General features: G+C 37.9%; 1 protein-coding gene across 1 annotated transcript in view; it reads right to left on the minus strand.

The window, feature by feature from the left end:
• LOC308269497 (uncharacterized protein) overlaps window positions 1–26,643 on the minus strand; it is a gene marked incomplete at both ends in the record, with an annotated part of 61,065 nt that extends 34,422 nt beyond the window's left edge. Inside the window, 3 exons of the mRNA XM_080704862.1 lie at window positions 6,374–6,472; window positions 6,551–6,850; window positions 25,708–26,643. Coding sequence (XP_080560988.1) covers window positions 6,374–6,472; window positions 6,551–6,850; window positions 25,708–26,643 — 1,335 coding nt within the window. The remainder of the gene's footprint in view (window positions 1–6,373; window positions 6,473–6,550; window positions 6,851–25,707) is intronic.
• Between the last annotated feature and the right edge of the window lie 319 nt (window positions 26,644–26,962).

The raw sequence follows: 26,962 nt of genomic DNA on the forward strand, positions 1-26,962 counted from the left end.
GATTACAAGTGTGCGCCACCATGCCCAGCTGCTTGGAGACCTTTAAATTTGCATCTATGATTAATATTGTCCAAGAAAAGACATTCAAGAAATAAAATTAGCTTCTCATATTCTTATGAACCATATAAGTTAAAACACACAGAGTATATGTATCTACATTTCTATCTATATATCATCTATATCTTAATTTGAAAGTGATGAGAATATTTCATTTTACTATATTTCACGAATAAAAATTGACTTGGAAATATGAAAATACTTACACTTTAGTCTTTCATCATGCAGGCATTTTTTATTTTATCCACACAGATCATCAGTGCAGTTCACAGCTAAGTAAGAATATATTAGTAATGACATTTAATCATTCTTTCTTATTTAACTCAATTCATTGATAACAGTAAAATATACACATAACCTTACCTCAAGTTATCTATTCCTCATAATTATCAAAAAGACCAATGTCAGCTTAAATCTAAAAGAAACTATGTATACCCTGAATGACTAAATAGAAGGAAAGACTAATAAGTAGTTAGGGGAGAATGAGAAATTCTCTTTGGTTCTTGGAAAGTTAAGGGTCTGAACCTACAATCTTCATATGGAATGGGTCCTTTAAGAGTTTCATCATAAAGATAATTAATACTCTCTTATATGATCAACCTGTAACAGGAAGAATCAGCTAAGTTAAAAAAAATGTCCTTGGTGACCCTGCTTCAAAATCACTAAGGAAAATAAAATGCAATGCACTTTATATTGTTGAGAAAACAAAAGATAGCTAACTAATGCACCTAGGAATTAGGATAGTGTCCTTGGAGAATGGGAGGTGCATTAAGAGGACCAGGTCAAAATGCTTTATTAGTGCAAAATAATAAAGCAAAATTAATGTTAAAAATAATAATTTGAATAATATACTTTTATGCTTATTAATTTTTATTGATCATAGTGATGTAGAACAATTTCTCAATGGTTTTGACAATTTATTCTTAACAAATAGATATGATTGCCCTTTGGCTGGTTTTTTTTTTTTTTTTTTTTTTTTGGTTTTGGGGATGGAACCCAGAGGCTTTCTACCTTCGGGCTACACTTTTAGACCTATTTTATATTTTATTTGGAAAGAGGGTCTCACTAAATTGCTGAGAGCCTGACTAAGTAGCTGAAGCTGGCTTCAAACCTGTGCAATCCTTCTATCTCAGTCTTCCAAGTACTGGGGTTACAAGCGTGCACCACCATGCTCGACCCTTTGGCTATTTTTGGGTAACAATATTTGCTGAATTCTTGTCTTTTTAAAGATCTTTATATGTTTTTAGTATTTGTAGTTGTTATTAGGTCTTCCTCAGTCTTCAATATTATACATTTATTTCATCATTTAATACTACTTATGATATTGATATATAGTAAAATTGGTTAATATGTCATAAAATGTTATTGGATTTATTATTTCTAAATTTACTACCATTATTTGAGCTTTTCTACTGATCCTGATATTGTCATATATTTATTTATATTTTCCTCCAATTGTTATATGGCTTACTTTACACTTGCATCTATATTTTATCTGAATTATAATTTGTTGTAAGGTATAAAGATGTAATTTTCCCTCAGATTATTAGCCAACTGTAATGTGACTTACTAAATAATCAACTATTATGTTTTTGTCTCATCTTTGAATTCAATTTTAGAATTTACCTTAATTTATTTATTTGGAAAGGGAAGCCATCCTCAGTCCAAAGTTTTGAATAATTTCTTTTTTCTTTTCTTTTTTTTTTTTTTGGTGGTACCGGGGTTCCTGGAAACCATTCTACCTCCGGGTTACACTCCCAGACCTATTTTATATTTTTATTTGGAAACAGGGTCTCTTAATCCAGCGAGGCTGGCTTCAAATCTGCGCGATCCTCCTGTCTCTGCCTCCCAAGCGCGGGGATTACAAGCGTGTGCCACCACGCCCAGCCTTGAATAATTTCTAAAAGCCAGAAAGAAGATGAATTTTTAAAAAATCTTACCATACCTTGCTATATGTATATCATCTTATTTATAGTTCTACTGGGTGAAAAAGGAGAAAGAATTTCTTCTAATTAGATGAAAAAATTTCATCTAATATTGGATTGCTAGGTGTCCAATATTATAACCACTATTAGCTGGGTGTGGTGGTGCACACTTATAATCCCAGCATTTGGGAGGCTGAGACAGGAGGATTGCGGTTCATGGACAGCCTCAGCTACCTTAGTGAGGTCCTTTACAACTCAGTGAGACCCTGTTTCAAAATAAAGACCAAAAAATAGGGCTGGGGGTGTAGCTCAGAGGTAGAATGCCCCTGGATTTCATCCCCAGTACCCCTCCCCCCACAAATAACCATGATTAACCAACAGAGACAAGAGTAAAAACATAAAAACATATGGTTTGCCAGTGGAACATGATAACTTTATTGAAAAGGGAGGGTGGTGTTAAAGAAGCATGGTGGGACAATATAAGTGATTATGGGGGATATTGATACAAGCAAGAGAGGACTGGATTATCGTGATCCATGTTTTCTGTTGAATGAGTAGACTAAGTTCACAGAAGTAAAAATTAGATGGGTCTAGAGTCGGAACTTCTAAAACTATCAGAATTTCTAAAATTGTTAATTAATAGAATTAGCAATTTATTAAAAGTTTGAATTCACTGATTTATCAAGACAAGAAATAAAAGTGATGGCATATATATATACCCATCAAAATATTCACAAGTGATGAAAATAAAAGTAAATGAAATATTAAATGGAAACATTAAAGTAAATGAAAGCATCTATTTTTAAATTTTGAAAAAAAATCTATTTGTTATAGCTTGAATGTTTTATCTCCAAAATTCAGTCACTGAAAGTTAACGGTCAATGTGATAATAATAATAAGCAGGGCCTTAAGGAATGAGTAGGCCTTAAAAAAAAAGGAATGAGTGGGTTAAGGTCCTTATGAATAAGCTTTGCCTGGTGATCGGCTCTTGTCCTTCTAACTTCTACCATATGAGGACACAGTATCCTACCATTTAAAAGAAGAAGTCATGTGGTGCCATATTAGAAACAGAGCAGACATCAAAAGACACGGGACCTGCTGGCACCTTGAAAGAAGGAAAAAGAAAAAAGGAAGAAATAAAAATTCTCTTTGGAGGAGACACAATTTTACAATTCCAAGCTCCTTTTCTAAGTAAAATCTTAATTACGGTGTCTAGAAAACAATGATAGAAATGAAACAACTGCATCCCATCCCCCAAATTCAGGAACAAACCAATAGCATCTCTCTATGTCAGAACTACTTCATAGACTATATGTATGTTCAAGGACAGTAGGTAAAATACAGTGTCTGCATATTTTATCTATTTTTCTTTCCTAAAAATACATTTAAATAAAGATTCAATTATGGTCCAGGGGGTCAGGCCTTTTTATTTCTTAAATTCTCTTTCACAATTATTTTTTTGTCCCAAGAAAGACGTGTGGGCTGGGGGTGACACTCAGTCGTAGAGTGCTTGCCTACCATGCACAAGGCCCTGGGTCTCCAGCAATGAAGACAGACAGACAGACAGACAGACAGACATTTCTCAACATTAATCTTGCTCTATTACTACAACACATGGACTCCTATGGGGTAACAGAGAGACTAACCAATCAAAATATTGGTGCCAGAAAAATTGATGTTAGTATTATCACCAACCCCAGATCTATCTACCTATCTATTATCTATCTATTTATCTATCAATCATTTATTTAATCTATTTATTGTGGTACCGGGGATTGAACCCAGGGCATTCTACCTCTGAGCTATACCCCAGCCCTATTTTACTTTTTATTTTGAAACAGGGTCTCACTGAGTTGCAGGGGACTTTGCTAAGTAGCTGAGGCTGGCTGAAAACCTGTGATTCTCTTGTCTTAACCTCCCATGTACTGGGATTACAAGCGTGTACCACCACACCTGACCGAAGTAAGAATTTTAAAAACACTTTAATTGGTGCATTATAATCTCATTTCATAATGTAGTCTACAGGGATAGTGACATATATGCACATAGCACTTAGTGGGCTTTCTCCCAGTTCCTTTCCCATCACCGCCCTTCCCCATACAGGGTATTAAAACTGACATTGGCTTCCCTACATATCTACATAACGTCAATGGAAGTGATTCCTTCGTTGATCCTCTCTCTCCTCCCCTTCCCCATGACCACCTTCCTGGCTCCACTGAGAATTTCCCTCTATTTTCTGAAGTCCCTCTGGAACTGCATCCCTAGATCTTAATTTTTCTTAGTAATAAACATAATCACCTTAAAAAAGGATAAGTATGAGTAATATTTGTGTGTTAGGTCTTCAGATGTTTTTCCTAGTGAATGATTTATTTATTGGGAATATGAATATATCCCCAAAGGGATTGTTCTTTAAAAATAATTATCTTGATCTCTTGGCACATAGGTGTTACCTATGACCTCAGGTAACTTGTTAGTTTGTAGTGTCTCCATGATTGTCTTGATATGATTATTTTTTAATGTGACAAACCTAATGGAACTTTATATTAACATGCTTGACACCATAAATCTGATTTTTTTGTACTAGGGATTAAACCCAGAGTTGCTCTTACCCCCAGCCCTTTTTTTGTTTGTTTGTTTTGAAACAGGATCTTGATAGGTTTCAGAAAGTCTTGCTACATTGCTGAAGCCGTCCTCAAACCTGTGATCCTCCTGTCCCAGCCTCCCAAATACTAGGTGAGTTACAAGTGTGCACCACTATGCCTGGTTTAAACCTTCTTTTAATTAAATGATAAAGACAAAAGAATTTCTGGTGTTTTGTAGGTTTTAAAATATTTCTTATTTTTCCTTAGGAATACTATCCCCTTAGACATCCCAGAGAGAAGCACTTATACATTTTAAATAATTGGAAACTAGTATTTGAGAGTTTCCAGAAAACCATGTCAGTTATGATCATCTTTGTTAAGGTTTGTGAGGTAAAATTAATTGGACATATTTTTATATTACAAAACTCCAAAAATGAACACATAGTTGATAATTTAGAAAAACCAAATTTACAGCAGGAATTGGACATTGGAGACAAAAAGGTCAGTAAAGATGCCTCAGAACTAAAGAACACCATTAATCAAATGGACCTGTTAGACACATATGGAATATTTCGCCCAACTACAGCAGAGTTCGCATTTTTCTCAGCTGCTCACAGAACCTTCTCCCAAATAGATCACATCCTGGGCCACAAAGTGAGCACTGAAAATTAAAAAAAAAAATGTGACATACTCCACAGTGTCATTTCAGACAATAATGGAATGAAACTAGAAATCAACTATAAGAAGACTCAGAGAAACCACATAAACATGCGGAGACTGAACACCACATTTCTAAATGAAGAATGGGTCATAGAAGAAGTAAGGGGTGAAACCAAGAAATTTTTAGAAACAAACCAAAATAGAGATACAACATATCAAAACCTCTGGGACACTTTGAAGGCAGTATTAAGAGGGAAATTTATAGCACTGAGTGCTTACATAAGAAAAACAGGAAATCATCAAATAAATAAACTATATAATGCATAGTAATAAAAATGCATAGTAATTTGATACTTCACTACAAAATAAATTCTTTTTTAGTACTATTATTTTTATGTACATTTACATAAGTCATAGCTACATGTATCATGTCATAAGTATTTACAAAAGACAGGATAACTTCATATAAGCTTCTTTGCAATTTTATATCTAACATATACTGGAATATTTTTATAAGAATATATATATGGTCATCGATGTTCTCACTTTAAAATATGTTAATGACTAGCCGGGCATGGTGGCGCACACTTGTAATCCCAGCATTCGGGAGGCTGAGACCATGGTTCACACACAGCCTCAGCTACTTAGTGAGGCCCTTCCCAACTCAGTGAGACCCTGTTTCAAAAATGAAGAATAAAAAATATGGCTGGGGGGTGTAGCTCAGAGGTAGAATGCTCCTGGATTCTATCCCCAATACCGTAAAAAAAAAAAAAAGTTAATATCTAAATGAATACAATTGTTTAAAGAAAAATCTCAGTTGTTATGGGTTTTGCAAATCAATTCCTAAAATGGAGTTGATTTCCAGAGTTTTCAAACTCCTGGTGAAGAGTTTCCTTTTATAGATACATACGGAGGATTGCCTCTTATGTTGGTATGTTTGGGAGTAGGAGTCTTCCTATCGATTGTCTCCCTAGATGTACATCTACTCATGTAGTCCCTGACTTTGATAACTTTTTTATTTCTAGAAGGTGATTGAAATCATACAAGAGAAATGAAGAACCATACAGGACAGATAGAATTTGTCCTTCTGGGGCTGACAGATAATTTTCAGTTGCAGATCGTAATCTTCTGTTTCTACTTCTAAACTACGTGTTGACCATGATCGGGAACTTGACCCTCATCGCCCTCACTCTGCTGGACTCCCACCTCAAGACTCCGATGTACTTCTTCCTCCGTCATTTCTCCTTCCTGGAAATTTCATTCACAACAGCTTGCATTCCCAGATTCTTAGTCACCATTGCAACCAGGGAAAAGACTATTTCCTACAATGGCTGTGTATCTCAGCTGTTCTTTTACATCTTCTTGGGGGTTACAGAGTTTTTCCTTTTGACCGTCATGTCCTATGACCGCTATGTGGCCATCTGCAAACCTTTGCATTACACTTCCATCATGAGCGACAGAGTTTGCCACTGGCTTGTCCTGGGTTCTTGGGTAACTGGATTCCTGGCTGTTTTCCCTCCACTGATTTTTAGTCTCAGCCTGGATTTCTGTGCTTCGAATATCATTGATCATTTCATTTGTGACATCACTCCTTTTCTTCAGCTTTCTTGCTCGGACACACGTTCTCTAGAATTGATTGTATTTTTCTTGGCTGTGATTACAATCGTTGTTACATTTCTATTAATTATTCTTTCTTACTTTGGCATCATGAAGACCATTTTAAAATTCCCTTCAGCTCAGCAAAAGAAGAAAGCCTTTTCGACTTGCTCTTCCCACATGATGGTCGTTTCTCTCACGTGTGGTAGTTGCATATTCATGTATGTAAAGCCATCAGCGAATGAGAGAGTTCAGCTGAGCAAAGGAGTGGCCGTGCTCAGTGCTTCAGTTGCGCCTTTGTTGAATCCCTTCATTTACAGTTTGAGGAACCAGCAAGTTAAACACGCCTTCAGAGCAGTATTTAAAAGCATATTTTCGACCACAAAATCAGCGCCATTCATAGCCAGAAAACACCATCACCAGTGAAACAAAAAATCACCAGGCTCCAGAGAGAAAGCAGACTGAGAACAGAGCCACAGAGGAGATAACCGGCCTCATGCCCGAGGACGCGGCAGACGCGGCAGCAGCGCCATACTGCTGGCGGCACCGGCGAATTCACGGGACGGCTACAGCAAGCCGAGGTGAGCCACTGCGGAACAGCCAGGTGGGATTTCTCCGCGCAGAGAGCATCTAAAGCTCCCAGTGGCCGAGCTCAGCACACGCTGTAGGGATTCAGAGTGGAAATCAAAACCAAGAAGAAAAACGCCAGCCCCACAGACAAGGGCGTAGCAGCGGCGCCATATTGCCACCGGCGGCAGCAGCACCGAATTCAGCGAAGCCAGTACAGCTACATCTGCGTACTCAATAACAGTGAGTCAAATTGCGGGCCACAGAGGAGAAATCCCAGTACTGTACTCCCTGGTACTTGACCCAGTGGGGGAGGGGCGGTGGCAGAGATATCACACCATTGGAGAATGTGCAACCTGGCACCCCCCACAGTCTAAAGCAGCCTTTATCGACTCTCTGGGTCGGAGACTCTGTGATACAACTCAGTAAAGGAGTAGTGGGGTCTGAGATACTACTGGCTCGAGATCCAGAACACCTTAAGTGAAGTCATAGTGACCCAAGGGAAGAACCCAGAGAAGGCACAAACTTCCGAAATCATGGGAAAGAGGAATAACAATGGAGCAATGAATGCCCACAACCCCACAACATCAGAACCTGATAAAACAGAAATTTAGAGATTTCTAGAGATCAAATCAGGAAAATAACTGGAGAAATAATAGAGGTGCTTCGAAAAGAACTCAGAGAGAGCCAAAAAGAGATAAAGGATGCAATTAATGAAGTAAAGGCCTCAATTCAAAGCACAAACAACCGATTAGACCACATGGAGAACAGAATCTCGCTCTTAGAAGATGAGCAATCCAAAAATGAACGCATAGTTTCTAATCTAGAAAAAAATATCCGACAGCAGGAATCTGATATTGAAGAAATATGGGCCCATTTTAAGAGAGCTAACCTAAGAATAATTGGAATAGAGGAGGGAAAGGAAAGTGAAACCAAAGGGATCAACAATCTCTTCAAGGAAGTAATAGCAGAAAATTTTCCAAACATAGAGCAAGAGGTTGATACACAGGTCCAGGAAACTTATAGAACTCCCTTTAGACAGGATCGGAGAAGAGGATCCCCATGCCACATCATTGTCAAAATGACCAATGTGGAAGCCAAGCAGAGAATCTTAAAGGCAACAAAAACAAAGGGCCAAATGACATTCAGAGGCAAACCGATTAGAATCACTCCAGACTTCCCAAACCAAGTCATGAGAGCCAGAAGGGCTTGGAGTAACATATTCCAAACTCTGAAAGAAAACAACTTCCAGCCAAAAATTTTCTACTCAGCAAAACTTTCTATCAAATTAGATGGAGAAATAAGAAGCTTCCATGACAAACAGAAACTGGAGGAATTTATGTCTTCAAAACCAGCACTAGAGAAAATACTCAAAGAGATTAACTACAAAGAAGAAATAGGTAACACACTCCAGAACTAGAGAAACAAGATTTTCCATCCAACAGACAACTAAGATTGGTTATCTGTGGAGATTCATTATTTATGTTAGTCTTTTACCTATCTCTAAAGGGTATTGTTTGCCTTTATTGTTGTTAATTTCTAGGATTTCTAGTTGGAATATTAATATACCTTCAGATATAGCATTTGGAAATATTTTATCCCATTCTATTAGTAACTGTTAACTCTGTTTACATTGTCTTTGGATATACAATTTTTTTTATTTTTTAGGGACTTTGTATACTCCTCTGTTGCCTGTGCCATTGAAATCATAACCAAGAAATCACTGCCAATTTCAATGTTGTGAGGTTTAATGACCCAGATTTTCTCCTAAAAGTTTATAGTCTTAAGATTTATATTTAGGAAGACTCCGGGAAGATGGCGACGGAGGAAAGCGGCACTTACAAGTCCCGCTACCAAACCAACTCTACTACCTCAAAACCAACGCCTTTCAGAGCCAGAAAACACCACAGCAAAGAAATAAAAACGGTAAATACAAGGGACAGAAAAAAGGGCTGGAAAAACAAGACACTGGAAAAAAACCAACCCGAAGTGACGCGCCTGCGCGGCCCGGAGAGGCCGGAGCAGCCGGAGCGGCCAGAGCCGCAGCGCGGATTGGGGGGAGCCGCGGAGCGGAGCGGCCTGAGCAGCCGGAGCAGCCAGAGCCGCGGCATGGAACGGCCGGAGCGGCCAGAGTGGCCAGACCCGCGGTACAGAGCAGCTGGAGTCGCGGTTCCGAGCAGCTGAGCAGAGCGGCCAGAGCAGCCAAGCGGAGCGGCCAGAACAGCCGGAGCAGTCAGAGCTGCAGTGCGGATTGGCTGGAGCGGCGGCGCGGAGTGGCCGGAGCCGCGGAGTGGAGCGGCCGGAGCAGCCGGAGCAGAGTGGCCAGAACAGCTGAGCGGAGCGGCCAGAGCAGCCGGAGCGGAGCGGCCAGAACAGCCAGAGCAGCCAGAGCCGCGTCGCGGAACGGCCGGAGCGGCCGGAGTGACCAGACCCACGGTGCAGAGCAGCCAGAGCCGCGGTGCAGAGCGGCCGGAGCAGCCGGAGCGGCCAGAACCGTGGTGCGGAGCAGCCAGAGCCGCGGCGCAGAGCGGCCGGAGCGGCGCGGCCTACATCTCCCCTAGCAACACCAGGCTCCAGAGAGGAGGGAGACTCAAAACAGAGCTCAAATCCAGAGAGGAGGTACTCTGGCCTCTCGGCCTAGGATGCAGAAGCAGCGTCTTACTGCTGGCGGCAGCGGCGAGTTCACCGGACGGCCCTAGACCAACCCACTCAACCAGCCACCAGGCGCCTGAGAGGAGGGGTGGACAGCGAGCCGAGGTGAGCAGGTGCTGAACAGCTGGGCGGCAGTCAGCAGTTTTGTTGGTGCAGGGAACATCTAAAGCTCCCAAGGGCTGGGCGCAGCACAACTGGCAAGGACTCAGAGCAGAGTTCAAAACCAGAGAAGAAATACGCCGCATCACGGCCGAGGGCGTGGCAGTGGTGCCATATTGCCAGTGGCGGCAGCAGTGAATCCACCGAGTTCACTACAGCTCCATCAGCGCACTCAACAACCGTGAGTCAAATTGCGGCCCCTAGGGGAGAAATCCCAGTACTGCACTCCCAGGGACTTGCGCAGATAGTCTCCCTGGGTCGGAGATTTTAGCAGTGCAGCCCAGTGGGGGAGTGGCAGTGGCAGATATATCATACCATAGTCACAACTCCCCACTGGAGAACGCCCAACTTGGCACCCCCCACGGTCTAAGCAGCCTTGATTGACTCCCTGGGTCTGAGACTTTGTGATACAACACAGTAAAGGAGTAGTGGTGACTGAGATACCATAGACTAGAGATCCAGAGCATCTTAAGTGAACTCGTAGTGACTCAGGGAAGAACCCAGAGAAGGCACAAACTTCCAAAATCATGGGAAAGAGAAATAACAATGGAGCAGTGAATGCCAACAACACCACAACATCAGAATCTGATAACACAGAAACCCAAAGATCTCTAGAAGATCAAATTAGGAAAATAACTTTAGAAATAATAGAGGACTTTCGAAGAGAATTTAGAGAGAGTCAAAAAGAGATAAAGGATGCAATTAATGAAGTAAAGGCCTCAATTCAAAGTATAAACAACAGATTAGACCACATGGAGAATAGAATCTCGCTTCTTGAAGATGATCATTCTAAAAATGAACGCATAGTTTCTAATTTAGAAAAAAAAACCCGACAGCAGGAATCTGACATTGAAGAAATATGGGCCCATTTCAAGAGAGCTAACCTAAGAATAATTGGAATAGAGGAGGGAAAAGAAGGTGAAACCAAAGGGATCAACAATCTCTTCAAGGAAGTAATAGCAGAAAATTTCCCAAACATAGAGCAAGAGGTCGATACACAGGTCCAGGAAACTTATAGAACTCCCTTTAGACAGGATCGGAGAAGAGGATCCCCACGCCACATAATTGTCAAAATGACTAATGTGGAAGCCAAGGAGAGAATCTTAAAGGCAACAAAAACAAAAGGCCATGTGACATACAGAGGCAAACCAATTAGAATCACTCCAGACTTCCCAAACCAAGTTATGAAAGCCAGAAGGGCTTGGAGTAACATATTCCAAACACTGAAAGAAAACAACTTCCAGCCAAAAATTTCCTACCCAGCAAAACTATCCATCAAATTAGATGGGGAAATAAGAAGCTTCCATGACAAACAGCAACTGAAGGAATTTATGTCTTCAAAACCAGCGCTAGAGGAAATACTCAAGGAGATTAACTGCAAAGAGGAAATGGGTAATTCATGCCAGAAACAAAGAAACAAGAATTCCCATCCAGCAGACAACTAAGCAAAGAAGAATAAACAGTATCTCAAACAGAAATAAGATCTTAACATGTTGGGAATTAAAAATTATCTCTCTATAATCACACTGAATGTAAACGGTCTCAACTCCCCAATAAAAAGACATAAAGTGGCAAAATGGATTAAAAGCCAGAATCCATCCATCTGCTGCTTACAAGAAACACACCTCACAAGTAAAGATAGGAACAAACTCAAGGTAAAGGGCTGGAGGAAGGTAATCCATGCTAATGGTACTCGAAGACAAGCAGGAGTAGCAACTATGATATCAGACAAGTTAGACTTCAAACCCAAACTTATTAGAAGAGACAAAGAAGGTCACATTTTACTGGTAAAAGGAATAGTCCAGCAAGAGGAAATAACAATAATCAACATCTATGCCCCAAACATAGGGGCAGCTACTTTCATAAATCAAACTCTTTGTGACATGAAGCCACACATAAATCCCAACACAATAATACTGGGAGACTTCAACACACCTCTCACAATACTAGACCGATCTTCCAGACAAAGGGTCAGTAAAGATGTCTCAGAACTAAAGAACACCATTAACCAAATGGACCTTTTGGACACATATAGAATATTTCACCCAACTACAGCAGAGTTTACATTTTTCTCAGCTGCTCATGGAACCTTCTCCAAAATAGATCACATCCTGGGACACAAAATGAGCACTAGCAAATTTAAAAAAAGTTACATACTTCCCTGTGTCATTTCAGACCATAATGGAATGAAACTAGAAATCAACTATAAGAAGACCCAGAGAAACAACATAAACATGTGGAGACTGAACACCACACTTCTGAATGAAGAATGGGTCATAGAAGATGTAAGAGGTGAAATCAAGAAATTTCTAGAAACAAATGAAAATAAAGAAACAACATATCAAAACCTCTGGGACACTTTGAAGGCAGTATTAAGAGGAAAATTTATAGCACTGAGTGCTCACATAAGAAAAACAGAAAATCTTCAAATAAGTAGCCTTATGACACACCTCAAAGCCCTTGAAAAGCAGGAACAATTGAACCCCAAAGCCAGCAGAAGACGGGAAATTATTAAAATTAGAGCAGAAATTAACGAAATAGAGAATAAAAAAACAATACAGAAAATCAACAAAACCAAAAGCTGGTTTCTTGAAAAAATTAACAAGATTGATAAACCACTAGCCAACCTAACTAAAAAAAAGAGAGAATCAACCCAAATTATGAAGATAAGGGATGAAAAAGGAGACATTACTACTGACAGCGTAGAAATCCAGAGGATTATCAGAAACTACTTTGAAAAACTATACTCCAACAAAATGGAAAATCTGGAGGAAATCGACAACTTCCTAGATAAATACAACCTTCCTAAACTGAGTCAAGAAGATATAGAACACTTAAACCAACCAATAACAATCAAAGAGATTGAAATAGCAATAAAGAGCTTACCATCAAAGAAAAGCCCAGGACCAGATGGTTTCCCAAGTGAATTCTATAAAACCTTTATAGGAGAACTAATCCCAATACTACTCAAACTATTTCGGGAAATAGAAAAAACCGGGACTCTCCCAAATACATTCTATGAAGCCAACATCACACTAATACCCAAATCGAATAAAGACAGTTCAAGGAAGGAAAACTACAGGCCTATATCTCTGATGAACTTGGATGCAAAACTATTAAACAAAATACTAGCAACACGCATTCAAAACCACATCAAGAAAATAATTCACCATGACCAGGTAGGGTTCATCCCAGGGATGCAAGGCTGGTTCAATATATGAAAAACAATCCATGTAATTCATCATATAAACAGAATCAAAGACAAAAACCACATGATCATCTCAATAGATGCTGAAAAAGCATTTGATAAAATTCAACATCCATTTATGATAAAAACACTGCAGAGAATTGGAATAGAAGGAACATATCTCAACATTATTAAGGCAATCTACAATAAGCCCACTGCCAACATCATATTAAATGGGGAAAAACTTCAAGAATTTCCCCTAAAAACTGGAACGAGACAAGGATGTCCACTATCACCACTTCTCTTCAATATAGTACTAGAGACTCTAGCCAGAGCAATAAGGCAAGAAAAGGAAATCAAAGGAGTACAAATAGGAAAAGAAGAACTTAAGCTTTCACTATTTGCAGATGACATGATACTATATTTAGAAAACCCAACAAACTCAACCAAAAGGCTTATAGAACTGATCAACAAATTCAGCAAGGTATCTGGATACAAAATCAATCTTAAAAAACAGAAGCTTTCCTGTACACCAACCATAAATCCACTGAAAAAGAAATTCAGAAAACACTTCCACTCAGGATCTCCCACAAAAAAATAAAATACCTAGGAGTAAACTTGACCAAGGAAGTAAAAGATCTCTACAAAGAAAATTATAAAACACTGAAAAAAGAAATCGAAGAAGATCTTAGAAGATGGAAAGACCTTCCATGTTCATGGATTGGCAGAATTAATATCATTAAAGTGGCCATCCTCCCAAAAGTGATCTACAGATTTAATGCAATGCCGATTAAACTACCAAGATCATTCCTCACAGACATAGAAAAATCAGTCCTTAAATTTATCTGGAATAACAAAAAGCCCAGAATAGCCAAGGTAGTTCTCAGCAACAAAAACCATGCAGGAGGAATCACAATACCTGACTTTAAACTATACTACAAAGCCATTGTAATAAAAACAGCATGGTACTGGCAAAAGAACAGATATATAGACCAATGGAGCAGAATAGAAGACCCAGAAACAAGTCCACACACTTTCAGCCAATTGATTTTTGACAAAGGGGCCAAAAACATACACTGGAAAAAAGATAGCCTCTTCATCAAATGGTGTTGGCAAAACTGGTTAACCATATGCAGAAAATTGGATGTTAATCCCACTGTTTCACCCTGTACAAAAGTCAACTCACGATGGATCAAAGACTTGGAAATTAAACCAGAGACCTTGAAGCTCCTTGAAGAGGGCATAGGTCCAACACTACAACACATAGGCACAGACAAACATTTCCTCAACAAGACCCCAAAGGCACAACAAATTAAAAGGAAAATCAATACATGGGATTGCATGAAACTGAAGAGCTTCTGTTCAGCAAAGGAAACTATCAAGAACCTCAATCGAGAGCCAACAGAATGGGAGAAGATTTTTGCCACCTACACCACTGATAGAGGACTAATATCTAGAATATACAGAGAACTCAAGAAACTCAACACTAAGAAAACAAAGCATCCAATAACAAAATGGGCAAATGAACTAAATAGACACTTCACAAAAGAAGAAATTCAAATGGCCAATAAATGCATGAAAAAATGCTCAACATCACTGGCAATCAGAGAGATGCAAATCAAAACTACCCTGAGATTTCACCTAACTCCAACTAGAATGGCAATCATTCAAAACACAAACAACAACAGATGCTGGCGAGGATGTGGAGAAGTGGGAACTCTAAGACATTGTTGGTGGGATTGCAAATTAGTGCAACCACTTTGGAAAACAGTATGGAGAATCCTCAGAAGAATGGGAACAAATCTTCCATTTGATCCAGCAATACCACTGTTGGGTATCTACCCAAAAGAAAAGAAACCAAACTACCAAACTAATGCATGTGTATCTATGTTCATAGCTGCACAATTCACCATAGCCAAACTATGGAACCAGCCAAGATGTCCATCAACAGATGAATGGATTACAAAACTGTGGGATATGTACACAATGGAAATTTACTCAGCCATCAAAAAAAACTCAATTACATCATTGTCAGGGAAATGGATGGAACTGGAGGACATTATGCTAAGTGAGATTAGTCAGGCACAAAAAATAAGAAATCAGATGCTTTCCCTAATATGTGAGAGTTAGGGAGAAATGGGTCATAGGAGGGACTCTTGGAAGAGGATCAGTAACTTTTAACTCTGTTTACATTGTCTTTGGATATACAATATTTTTTATTTTTTAGGGAGTTTATTTACTCTTTTGTTGCCTGTGCCATTGAAATCATATCCAAGAAATCACTTCCAATTTCAATGTTGTGAGGTTTTATGACCCAGATTTTCTTCTAAAAGCTTATAGTATTAAGATTTATATTTAGGTCTTTTATCTATTTTGAGTTAATATTTGTATATGTGTTAGGTAAGGGTCCAATTTTATTCTTTTTCATTTATTATTATTTTTCAACAATATTTAGTTAAAAGACTAGTATTTCCTCCACCAAAAGTTCATGGAAACCTTGTCAAAAATAACTTGACAATGTATGGAAGAATTTATCTCTAGGCTTTTATTTAGCCCCAATGGTTTATATATCTGCCTTTAGAACAGTACTACACTATTTCAATTATTGTAGCTTTATATGGTTTGAAATCAGAAAATATACATCTTCTAGCTTTGTTCTTCTTTGAGACTGTTTTGGGTATCTAGAGTCCATATTCCATATCAGGATAGATTTTTTTCTGAAAAATAAATAAATAAATGTATGATAGTTTCACCTAAAAAAAAAAAAAGAAAATATTCTCTGGTAAGAAAGAAAGCAAAAAGAAATATTGAAATGTTATCTTTAAGTCATCAAAAGTTTGGTACCAGACAAATGAAACTGTTATGTGAGATTATCAATGTTAATATTGTATAAATTGCTATAATACTAGATGTCAACCAGTAAGCCAAGCGTGGAAGGAGGGATGGGGAGGGAATGGGGTGGGGATCGTGGTAGGGGCTAACTGGGCGAGATGTGCATGTATGTCTACAAAAGTATTTTCTTTATACCACTATGATGTATGAATACATTGCACCAATAAAAAATAAATTAAAAAAAGATTTATATTTAGGTCTATTATCTATTTTGAGTTAATATTTGTATATGGGATTAGGTAAGGGTCCAATTTTATTCTTTTCCATGTAATTATTATTTTTTAACAATATTTAGTTAAAAGATTAATATTTCCACCACCAAATGTTCATGGAAACCTTGTCAAAAATAACTTGACAATGTAGGGAAGAATTTAGCTCTAGGCTTTTATTTAACTCCAATGGTTTATATATCTGCCTTTAGAATAGTACTACACTGTTTCAATTATTGTAGCTTTATATGGTTTGAAATCAGAAAATATATATCTTCTAGCTTTGTTCTTTTTCAAGATTGTTTTGGGTACCTAGAGTCCATATTCCATATTAGGATAGAGTTTTTTTCTGAAAAATAAATATATAAATATATGATAGTTTCACCTAATAAAATAGAAAAAAAATTCTCTGGTAAGAAAGAAAGCAAAAAGAAATATTGAAATGTTATCTTTAAGTCATCAAAAGCTTGGTATCAGACAAATGAAACTGTTATGTGAGATTATCATTTTTAATTTTAGATAAATTGCCATAATACTAGATGTCAACTACTAAGCCAAGCATGGGAGGGAGGGATAGGGAGAGAATGGGGTGGGGATTGGGTAGGGGCTGACTGGGAAAAGTGTGCATGTATGTCTACATACTATGATGTATGAATACAGTACACCAATAAAAATAAATAAAAAAAGCATATTTTCTGCTTCAGAACAGTAGTATTGAAACAGTTAACATGAAGACATAAAATAAACTTTGATAAAAAATAAATTAGATTGTTCTAGTTTGTGTGTTGACATCTAATATATATATTTGGTGGTACTGGGGTTCCTGGAAGCCCTTCTATCTCCGGGCTACACTCCCAGACCTATTTTTACATTTTTATTTGGAAACAGGGTCTCCTAAGCCAGCGCTCGCAGCTGGCTTCGAACCTGCACGATCCTCCTGTCTCTGCCTCCCAAGCGCGGGGATTACAAGAGTGCGCCACCATGCCCGGCTTGACATCTAATATTTGTGTACTTTAACTTGCTTGGGATTAGGAACTATTTCATTCTGCCTATTCTGAATTTACCTTTCTGTTCTTTGATATGAACATTTTAGAGAAACCAGTAGGAGAGTAGAAAGGTAAGAGGGAGAGTGGTGGGGAGGGGAAAGAGAAGAATCGATAAAAGAAACAATTCAAATCATGCCCATGTATGAAGTGTTACTACCACGACACTATAATGTACCAGGAGGGTTGGGTAGCAGATCTTGTGTACGGATCTCTGTACACATTTGTTGGTATTATTCTAAACCTCATTAGAATGTATAATTACAGTGCACTAATAAAAATATAAAAATATGAAGTTTGAAATTTATTTTCTCTAAAAGCATGTTAGAACTCCAACTAGAATGGCAATCATTCAAAACACAAACAACAACAGATGCTGGCGAGGATGTGGAGAAGTGGGAACTCTAAGACATTGTTGGTGGGATTGCAAATTAGTGCAACCACTTTGGAAAACAGTATGGAGAATCCTCAGAAGAATGGGAACAAATCTACCATTTGATCCAGCAATACCACTATTGGGTATCTACCCAAAAGAAAAGAAACCAAACTACCAAACTAATACATGTGTATCTATGTTCATAGCTGCACAATTCACCATAGCCAAACTCTGGAACCAGCCAAGATGTCCATCAACAGATGTATGGATTACAAAACTGTGGGATATGTACACAATGGAAATTTACTCAGCCATCAAAAAAACTCAATTACATCATTTTCATGGAAATGGATGGAACTGGAGGACATTATGCTAAGTGAGATTAGTCAGTCACAAAAAATAAGAAATCAGATGCTTTCACTAATATGTGAGAGTTAGGGAGAAATGGGTCATAGGAGGAACTCTTGAAAGAGGAAATCCTATAGAGGAGCAAACAAGACAACCTAAAGGAGGAGAAAGGAGGAGAAAGGAGGGGGGAAGAGGAAAATCTCTAAAACACACAATGTACTTAAACATATCGAAGTCAACCACTAAGCCAAGCAAGGGAAGGAGGGACGGGGAGGGAATGGGGTGGGAATTGGGTAGGGGTTAAATAAGCGATGAGTACACGTTTGTACACACAAGTTTTTTACCCCAATATGATGTTTGAATATAATGCACCAATAAAAAAATTTAAAAGAAAAAAAAAGCATGTTAGAATAAAACTAAGGAGTAATTTTGGTTGTATTAGACAATACAAACTTTTTTATTTTTTGCAATATAAATTATTAAAGAGATAGATGTTAGATAATTTAAAGAAATGTACTTTGTTTTATAGAAAAGCCATGCTCTTTAAAATCTTAGATAGTTCAAGTATTTTCATTATTATTAAATATGCTTAAACTGTTCCAAGAAAGCTTACTCTTTAAAAAATAAGGTAAAAAGGATCTTTGAAATGACATTTGTCAACATAAAAAGTATAATTTCTTTTGAAATGAATCGCACATTTCATTTGTATGATATCATTATGTATTTATATTGGACAGATTTTGGAGATCACAGTTGAGAATAAAACATGATTTAGTATGCAGAGAGTTGTTTCACAGGTACTTTTTTTCTAGAACATATAAGCAATACCTCTTGAACATGTCAATGAATGTATTGAGTAAATGGAGAGAGATGATGAGTTTATTGCTGGTAACATAATTTTGAGTTTTTAATTCTTTGCCAGTTTCACAAAATAAATGATATTGAATATCAATGTCTTAACACTTAAGTGGCTTTAAAAATAAATTTGTTAGGCCAGGCGTGGGGGCATATGCTTATAATCCCAGTACTTGGAGGCTGAGAGAAGAATCAGCCTCAGTCACTTAGTGAGGCCCTCCACAACTTAGTGAAACCCAGTTTCAAAAATAAAGAACAAAAAGTGGGGCTGGGGGTTCCATCCCTAGTACTGCAAAAAAAAAAAGTCGTTTTATTTCCTTTAGAGTAGAGTTATGAAATTATCCTTTCATTACTCTAAAATGTCAGCTCCTAGGACCCAGAGATGCCAGACTCTATAATTGTCTACAATGTTGAGAGCCTTCTTAGATCACATGCTGAGGTATCCATCTCAGACTGGCTTAGCTAGGTACATGGTTCCTAACTAAGTGGAAATTGTGTGCACACAGACAAGCTTCCAAGGACTGGATGGCACCATAAACCAGTTGTGGCAGAAGTGTTTACCTTTCCCTTCCTTGGGACTATCCCATGACTGACTTTCTCTAAGCTTAACCCGTTACCTCCTTGCTGTTTGATCATTTTTAGAAATTCTTTGTTTAAAATCTCGGGGGAAAAAGGACACTGGTTGAAGGTGAGGCAGAAGATTTTCTGTCTTCTCCTCAGCTGCCCTCTGATAATTTTGACTCCAAGTCATTCATACACAGAGACTTCTAATCGCAGCAGTATCCATGGCGCAGATGAATATGTGGTTATGCCATTATACCAACTGGTTTGTACCACAGCAGTGATTAAACTATTAGCATAAGATTACTTTCACATATGCTTGTTATATTTTTCCTTGTGTATGCTTATACCTAGTAAAGATCCTTTAAAATATTTGCCACTGACTTTTATGACCATGGTAAAAGTAAATGCAAAAGGATACAATAAAAGTGAACACTAAGTTAATGATGGTTTTGATCTTCATATATCAGAATGAGCCACAAAGTTATGTTGATAATAAATATGGTCCAAATTTGATAAGGAGATGAAACTGTACTTTTATCTCATTTTTATCAAAATCGAAAGTCTTACAGAAACTGGAACAGGATAGATTGTGAATCCTATTACATAAATTCTGAAATGTTTTTATTTTATTTTATTTAAAATATTTTTTATTGGTGCATTGTAGTCATACATCTTAATAAGATAAAAAATGGTGGAGACATACATGCACACATCACCCAATTATGCCTTACCCAATTCCTGCTCCATTCCCTCCCCACCTGCTTCTTTCTCATGCTTGGCTTAGTGATTGACTTTGATATATTCGTTAAAGTACATCATATGCTTTAGAGAGATTCCTTCTCCCTCTTCCCTTACCCTCAGTTAGGTCACCTTATTTACTCATCTATAGAATCTCCTTCTTCATCTAAAGTTTCTCCTGTTAACCATTTCTCCCTAGCTTTTGCATATTAGGGAAAGCATCTGATTTCTTATTTTGTGACTGACTAATCTCACTTAGCATAATGTCCTCCAGTTCCATCTATTTCCCTGTAAGTGATGCAATTGTGTTTTTCTTTATGGCTGAGTAAAATTCCATAGTGTACATATCCCACAGTTTTGTAGTCTATTCATCTGTTCTTGGGCAACTGGGCTGGTTCCGTAGTTGGGCTATGGTGAATTGTGCAGCTATGAACATAGATACGAATGCATTAGTTTGGTAGTTTGATTTTCTTTCTTTTGGTAGATACCCAGAAGTGGTATTGCTGGATCATATGGTAAGTTCATTCCCATTCTTCTGAGGATTCTCCATATTGTTTTCCAAAGTGGTTGCACTAATTTGCAATCCCACCAACAATGTCTTAGAGTTCCTACTTCTCCACATCCTTGCCAGCATTTGTTATTTGTGTTTTGAATGATTGCCATTCTAGTTGGAGTTAGGTGAAATATCAGGGTAGTTTTGATTTGCATTCTTCTGATTTCTAATGATGTAGAGCAGTTTTTCATGCATTTATTGGCCATTTGAATTTCTTCCTTCGTGAAGTGTCTATTTAATTCACTTGCCCATTTTTTAGTTGGGTTATTGTTTTCTTAGTGCTGAGTTTCTTGAGTTCTCTGTATATTCTAGATAATACCTCTATTGGAGGAATAGTTGCTAACAGTATTCTCTCATTCTTTTGGCTCTTGATTGAGTTTCTTGATAGTTTTCTTTGCTGTACAGAAGCTCTTCAGTTTCATGCAATCCCATGTATTGATTTGTCTTTTAATTTCTTGTGCCTTTGGGGTCTTGTTGAGAAAGTGTTTATCCATGCCTATGTGTTGCAGTGTTGGACCTATGCCCTTTTCAAGGAGCCTCAAGGTCTCTGGTCTAATTTCCAGGTCTTTGATTGATCTAGAATTGATTAGTGAGGGTTGAGAAAGTGGGATTTGTTTCCATTTTTGGGCATATTGTTAACCAGTTTTGCCAACACTATTGTTGAACAGGCTATCTTTTTTCAAGTGTATGTTTTTGGCCCCTTTGTCAAAAATCAATTGGCTGAAAGTGTGTGGATTTGTTTCTGAGTCTTCTATTATACTCCATTGGTCTATGTATCTGTTTTTGTGCCAGTACCATGCTGTTCTTATTATAATGGCTTTGTAGTATAGTTTAAGGTCAGGTATTGTGATTCATCCTGCATGTTTTTTTGTTGCTGAGAACTACTTTGGCTATAATTCTGAAATGTTTAGACAGCGTAATTTTTCTTTAGGCTAAATACAATTAAAAACAAAGATAAGTAGGCACATTGATAAACTTAGGTTTTTATTTTTGGGGGAGAGACAGACACCTAGATCAGAGTTATCTTGAGTGTCTTTATCCTGCTTTCAGTATTACACTACAGCTTAAAAGGAAGAAAACCAAGCCGGGCGTGGTGGCGCACGCATGTAATCCCCGCCCTTGGGAGGCAGAGACAGGTGGATCGTGCAGGTTCGAAGCCAGCCACGTGTGCTGGCTTAGGAGACCCTGTTTCCAAATAAAAATTTAAAAATAGGTCTGGGAGTATAGCCCAGAGGTAGAAGGGCTTCCAGGAACCCCAGTACCACCAAAAACAAAAAAAGGAAGAAAACTAATAGTGGATGGAATATGACTTGAAACCAAAAATCAAAGTTCATTATTTCCTATCTTTGATATATTGGCCAATTTACTCAACTTCTTGTGTCTACATTTTTGACATGACTCAGTCATATTTACAGGATGGATAAGCAATTTAATTCAGATATTTTCAGAGGTGGATATACTGTTGGTAGTTCCAATGTGGCAATATAATTGTTCAATTATATATTTCAATATAATTGTTAAATTATATAATAGTTGAAAATATTTTTTACTGTTACTTCAAGGCCCATTTTTAATATTTAAAATAATAATCTCTGAGCTGTAACGAATTTTTTTCATTTTATCTAACCGTTTTTTCCATTTTCCTTTTTGTCTGCTAACTTGTAGACATAATTATTTGCTTCAGACATAATAATTAGAATGAGGAGAGAATCATCTAGAGTACCCTCAGTGAAGGCTTATTTTCTTCTTTTCCTTCATTGACAAGCATACTATTAATGACTTGAACTCTAAGCTCTTTAACTTTTGAATTTTTTTTATAGACATAAGTATATTAATGGTTACATATTTAACCTTTGCACATAAATCTAGTTTGGAAAAAGTAATACTAGTAAATAAGCAAACATTTTTCCTATTCTTTAAAAACTTTTATGAAACTTAGGATACATAAATCAAAATTAGATTTACCGGGTAATACTAGAAGTCTCTCATTAAAGAATATTCACAAAGAGAGAAGAACTACAAAATGAGACTACAGATATGCTAGACAGGACGGCTGACTAAGCTGGCTTCAGACAGGGTTTATAGAAGGCTGAAGCGTGCTTTCGGTTCCTTTCATTTGTTCTGTATTATATCCTGACATTCTAGCAAATAATACAACTAAAAACTATTCTTCCTCAAAGGAAATCTGTAATAAATTGTGCTTCCTTGTATAACTGGTTTAATAAGACATTATCCAAAAAGGAATCAATTATTACTGTTTAAAATTAATAGAAAGAGACCTATGAAAAACAACAAAAGACTATCACTGTTCCAGAGATAAACCAACTTGAGTGATTTTCAGTAAAGCTAACTCGGTGGTGGGGGTTACACATGGTTAAATCTGCTGAGCAGATGTCTTAGTGTATGATTACTATGGCCCACAGGGGTCACCCATTCCCTGCCCTCAGCTGAACTACCTCAGCTGGGACGGCTCGTTGCTGGGCAGCAGCTGTGCTTGTGTTGCCAGCCCCCAGGCCCGCGCACTCCCAAGGCTTTATGGAGGATGAGGAGGACCTGCTGGAACTGTTGGACAGTCAGGATAGCAGTGACGAGGCCTCCTGGGAGGATGAGAGCGAGGCAGAGCTCCCCCAAGACAAGCAGCGGACCCTCTCCCTGTTCTGTAACAGGGTATTGACCTTTGCTGAGGAGACATTTTCATACTGTAAGTCAGAGCATCAATTTAATATTGATAGCATGGTCCATAAACATGGACTTGAATTTTATGGATACATTAAACTAATAAATTTTATTAGTCTTAAGAATCCTACAGCTGTGTATATGAATTCCATATACAAACCGGTGCCTTGGGAGAAAGAAGACTATTTGAAGCCAGTATAGAAGATGACCTTTTACTTCAGTTTGATGTAGAAGATCTTTATGAGCCGGTTTTGTCCCATTCTCATACCCCACTGGACTCAGTGGCAGTACATATATGTTGTTGAAAAGCTGGAACATACAGAAGCCAGGGCATTGTCTGCTGAAGCTGCATTAGCTAGAGCCTACGAGGAGCTGCAGAGAATGAAACAATTTGCTCAGGATGTTGGGAGGAACGCAGACGTCAGAACTTGCTCATCATCTCCTATTGCCATCTCGGACCTCCAGGAGGGCGAGGTGGCCTTTATTTCAGCTCATACGGGCATTATGGGATACGTAAGAACTACTCAGGGACAAAGTGTGAACTGAATCTTTTCTTCATTATTCCTTTAATCATAATTTTAGCATATATTGCCATTTGTAGTGACTTGTTTTTCCTATTTCTGCTAATTGGATATTCTTGATTAAAAATTTTAAAATCTTTGTGTTAGCTAGTTTTCTTATTTTATTGCCACTTAAAATCTGATGTTCCGTCTTTTCATATATTCACTGTCCATTTGTGTTTCTTCTTTTGTGCAGTGTATATTTAGTTCAGTTGTCCATTTCTTGATTGGGTTGGTTTATTAGTGTTGAGTCTTTTAAGTTCTTTGTGTATTCTGGTTATTAGTTCTCTGAGTAATAGCTGGAACAGAGTGAGGGAGCAGGGTGGGAGCCGGGGAAAGCTTACTGAGTGCTTTGTGCATGCATGAACTTCATTCATTATGATGTGTGATGATAGGGTGTCAGTAGGAAAAAGAAAAGGAATGACAAAAATTTGATGTTTCAATTTGACTTTATGAATTGATTCGAATTTTTGTAGTACATAAGTAATTATGTTTACATTTGCTTTAAATCAAATATTAATCTTTAAGTGATGCTCTCCTCATAAGGAAATAGCTAATACATCTTATCAGTGATTGTAAAACTGTCTCCACTTTTTCAGTACTGATTTGTCCTAAGTCCTGTGGATTTCTCCTCTTTTAGTTATTTTAATTGACCTGGAATTCCTGTTTGGTTTAATATATTTTTAATATATGTCCTCTATTTTTGTTATTTTGATTTTTGGATTTACACTATTCATTTTGACAACTTTGTACTAGAGGAAGAAACTAGCACTATAACACATAATTTAACTAATAGTTTTTTTTGTTGTTTTTTGTTTGTTTGTTTTGGTGGTACTGGGGTTCCTGGAAACCCTTCTACCTCCGGACTAAACTCCCAGACCTATTTTTATACTTTTTTATTTGGAAACAGTGTCTCTTAAAGCCAACTAATAGTTTTTGCACTTTTAAAATATTAATACTGCCGGGCGTGGTGGCACATGTTTGTAATCCCCGCGCTTGGGAGGCGGAGACAGGAGGATCACGCAGGTTCGAAGCCAGCCGCGTGCTCTGGCTTTAAGAGACCCTGTGTCCAAATAAAAAAGTATAAAAATAGGTCTGGGAGTGTAGCCCAGAGATAGAAGGGCTTCCAGGAACCCCAGTACCACCAATAAATAAATAAATAAATAAATAAATAAATAAATATATTATTACTTTCCTTATTCCCCTAGAACAATGAAGAAAAGTCTAGTCCAGAAGTGGAGAAAAACCTTAATATTATATTATATTATGTGTGTGTGTGTGTGTGTGTGTGTGTGTGTGTATTTCATTTCCCAAGGAGGGCAAAATGTATGATTTTGGTTTGAAGGGAATAAAGAGCTGTGTAAAGGTGAGATTGGAATGAAATATTTAATGTCACTGAGGTTACTCTGATAATATAGAAAGGAGACAGTGAAATAAGTTTTAGAAGCAGTAGCAAAATGGTTGCAGAAAGTTTTCTTTCATTTTGCTTTGACTCATCAAGATTTTTGTTTCTTTGAGAGAAATATGAACTTCTTTATAGAGTCACTGAAAGCATATTTTACTTGCTTGTTCCTCAGGGTGTAGATGAAGGGGTTCAACAAGGGTGCTACGGAAGTAGTGAGAACAGACACTCCCTTGTTTATGGCCACCTCTTCCTTTGCTGATGGCTTGATATAGATGAAGATGCAGCTTCCGTAGGTGATGGAGACCACGATCATGTGGGATGAGCAGGTGGAAAAGGCCTTTTTTCTTTGCTGGATAGAGGGGAATCTCAGAATTGTCCTTATGATGTACGTGTAGGACAGAAACACGCAGACTAAGGTAATGATGAGTGCGAATACAGCCACGATTATAACCATCTGTTCTATGACCCATGTATCTGAGCACGAGATCTTTAGGAGGGGACTCGCATCGCAGCTAAAATGATCAATGGCATTGGAGTCACAGAATTCAAGCTGGAGGCCTAAGCTAAGGGGCGGGACAATTATCATCAATCCAGCTACCCAACAGGAGAGGACTAATAAGGTACACGTTCTGTTGCTCATGATGGTCATATAATGAAGGGGCTTACAGATGGCCACATAGCGATCATAGGACATGGCTGCCAAGAGGAAAAACTCTGTTGCTCCAAAGAGAAAAACAAAGAATATTTGACTTGCACAAGCATTGTAGGTAACAGTATTGTCCCCAGTGGATATACTGTACAGGAATCGAGGGATGCAGACCGTAGTAAATGAAACCTCTAGGAAGGAAAAATTTCTGAGGAAAAAGTACATAGGTTTTTTAAGGCGGGGATCCACCAACGTGAGGGTGATAATGGTCAGGTTCCCTGTTATGCTCAACAGGTAGGTGAGTAATAGAAAGATAAAGAGCAGAACTTGCAGTTGTGGGTCATCCGTCAGGCCCAGGAGGATGAAAGTTGTGATTGCTGTGTGGTTTCTCATCACTGACCTTTGATATTTACCTGGTACTCAAGTAAAAATAAAGATATTTATGAAGAGGCAGATATTTGAATCCTATAGTAAAAGCCTGTGCATACAGAAGCCAAGCAAACATTCTATGTTTATCTTCTCCCATTTTATCATAATAAATACAGCCATCATTCCAATAACCTTCCTGAATTTTACCTGTATGAACACTGGAGATTTTCTTAAGGATTCATATTATTGTAAAACAATCCAATTTTTTTTTGCTAATCATTTGTTGCTGCTCAGAATTTACAAATATAGTTATTTTGCTTCATATGAATCATTACATGAATTG

This window comes from Muscardinus avellanarius (genome assembly GCF_963383645.1).
Source record: "Muscardinus avellanarius genome assembly, chromosome: 11".
Taxonomy (NCBI): domain Eukaryota; kingdom Metazoa; phylum Chordata; class Mammalia; order Rodentia; family Gliridae; genus Muscardinus; species Muscardinus avellanarius.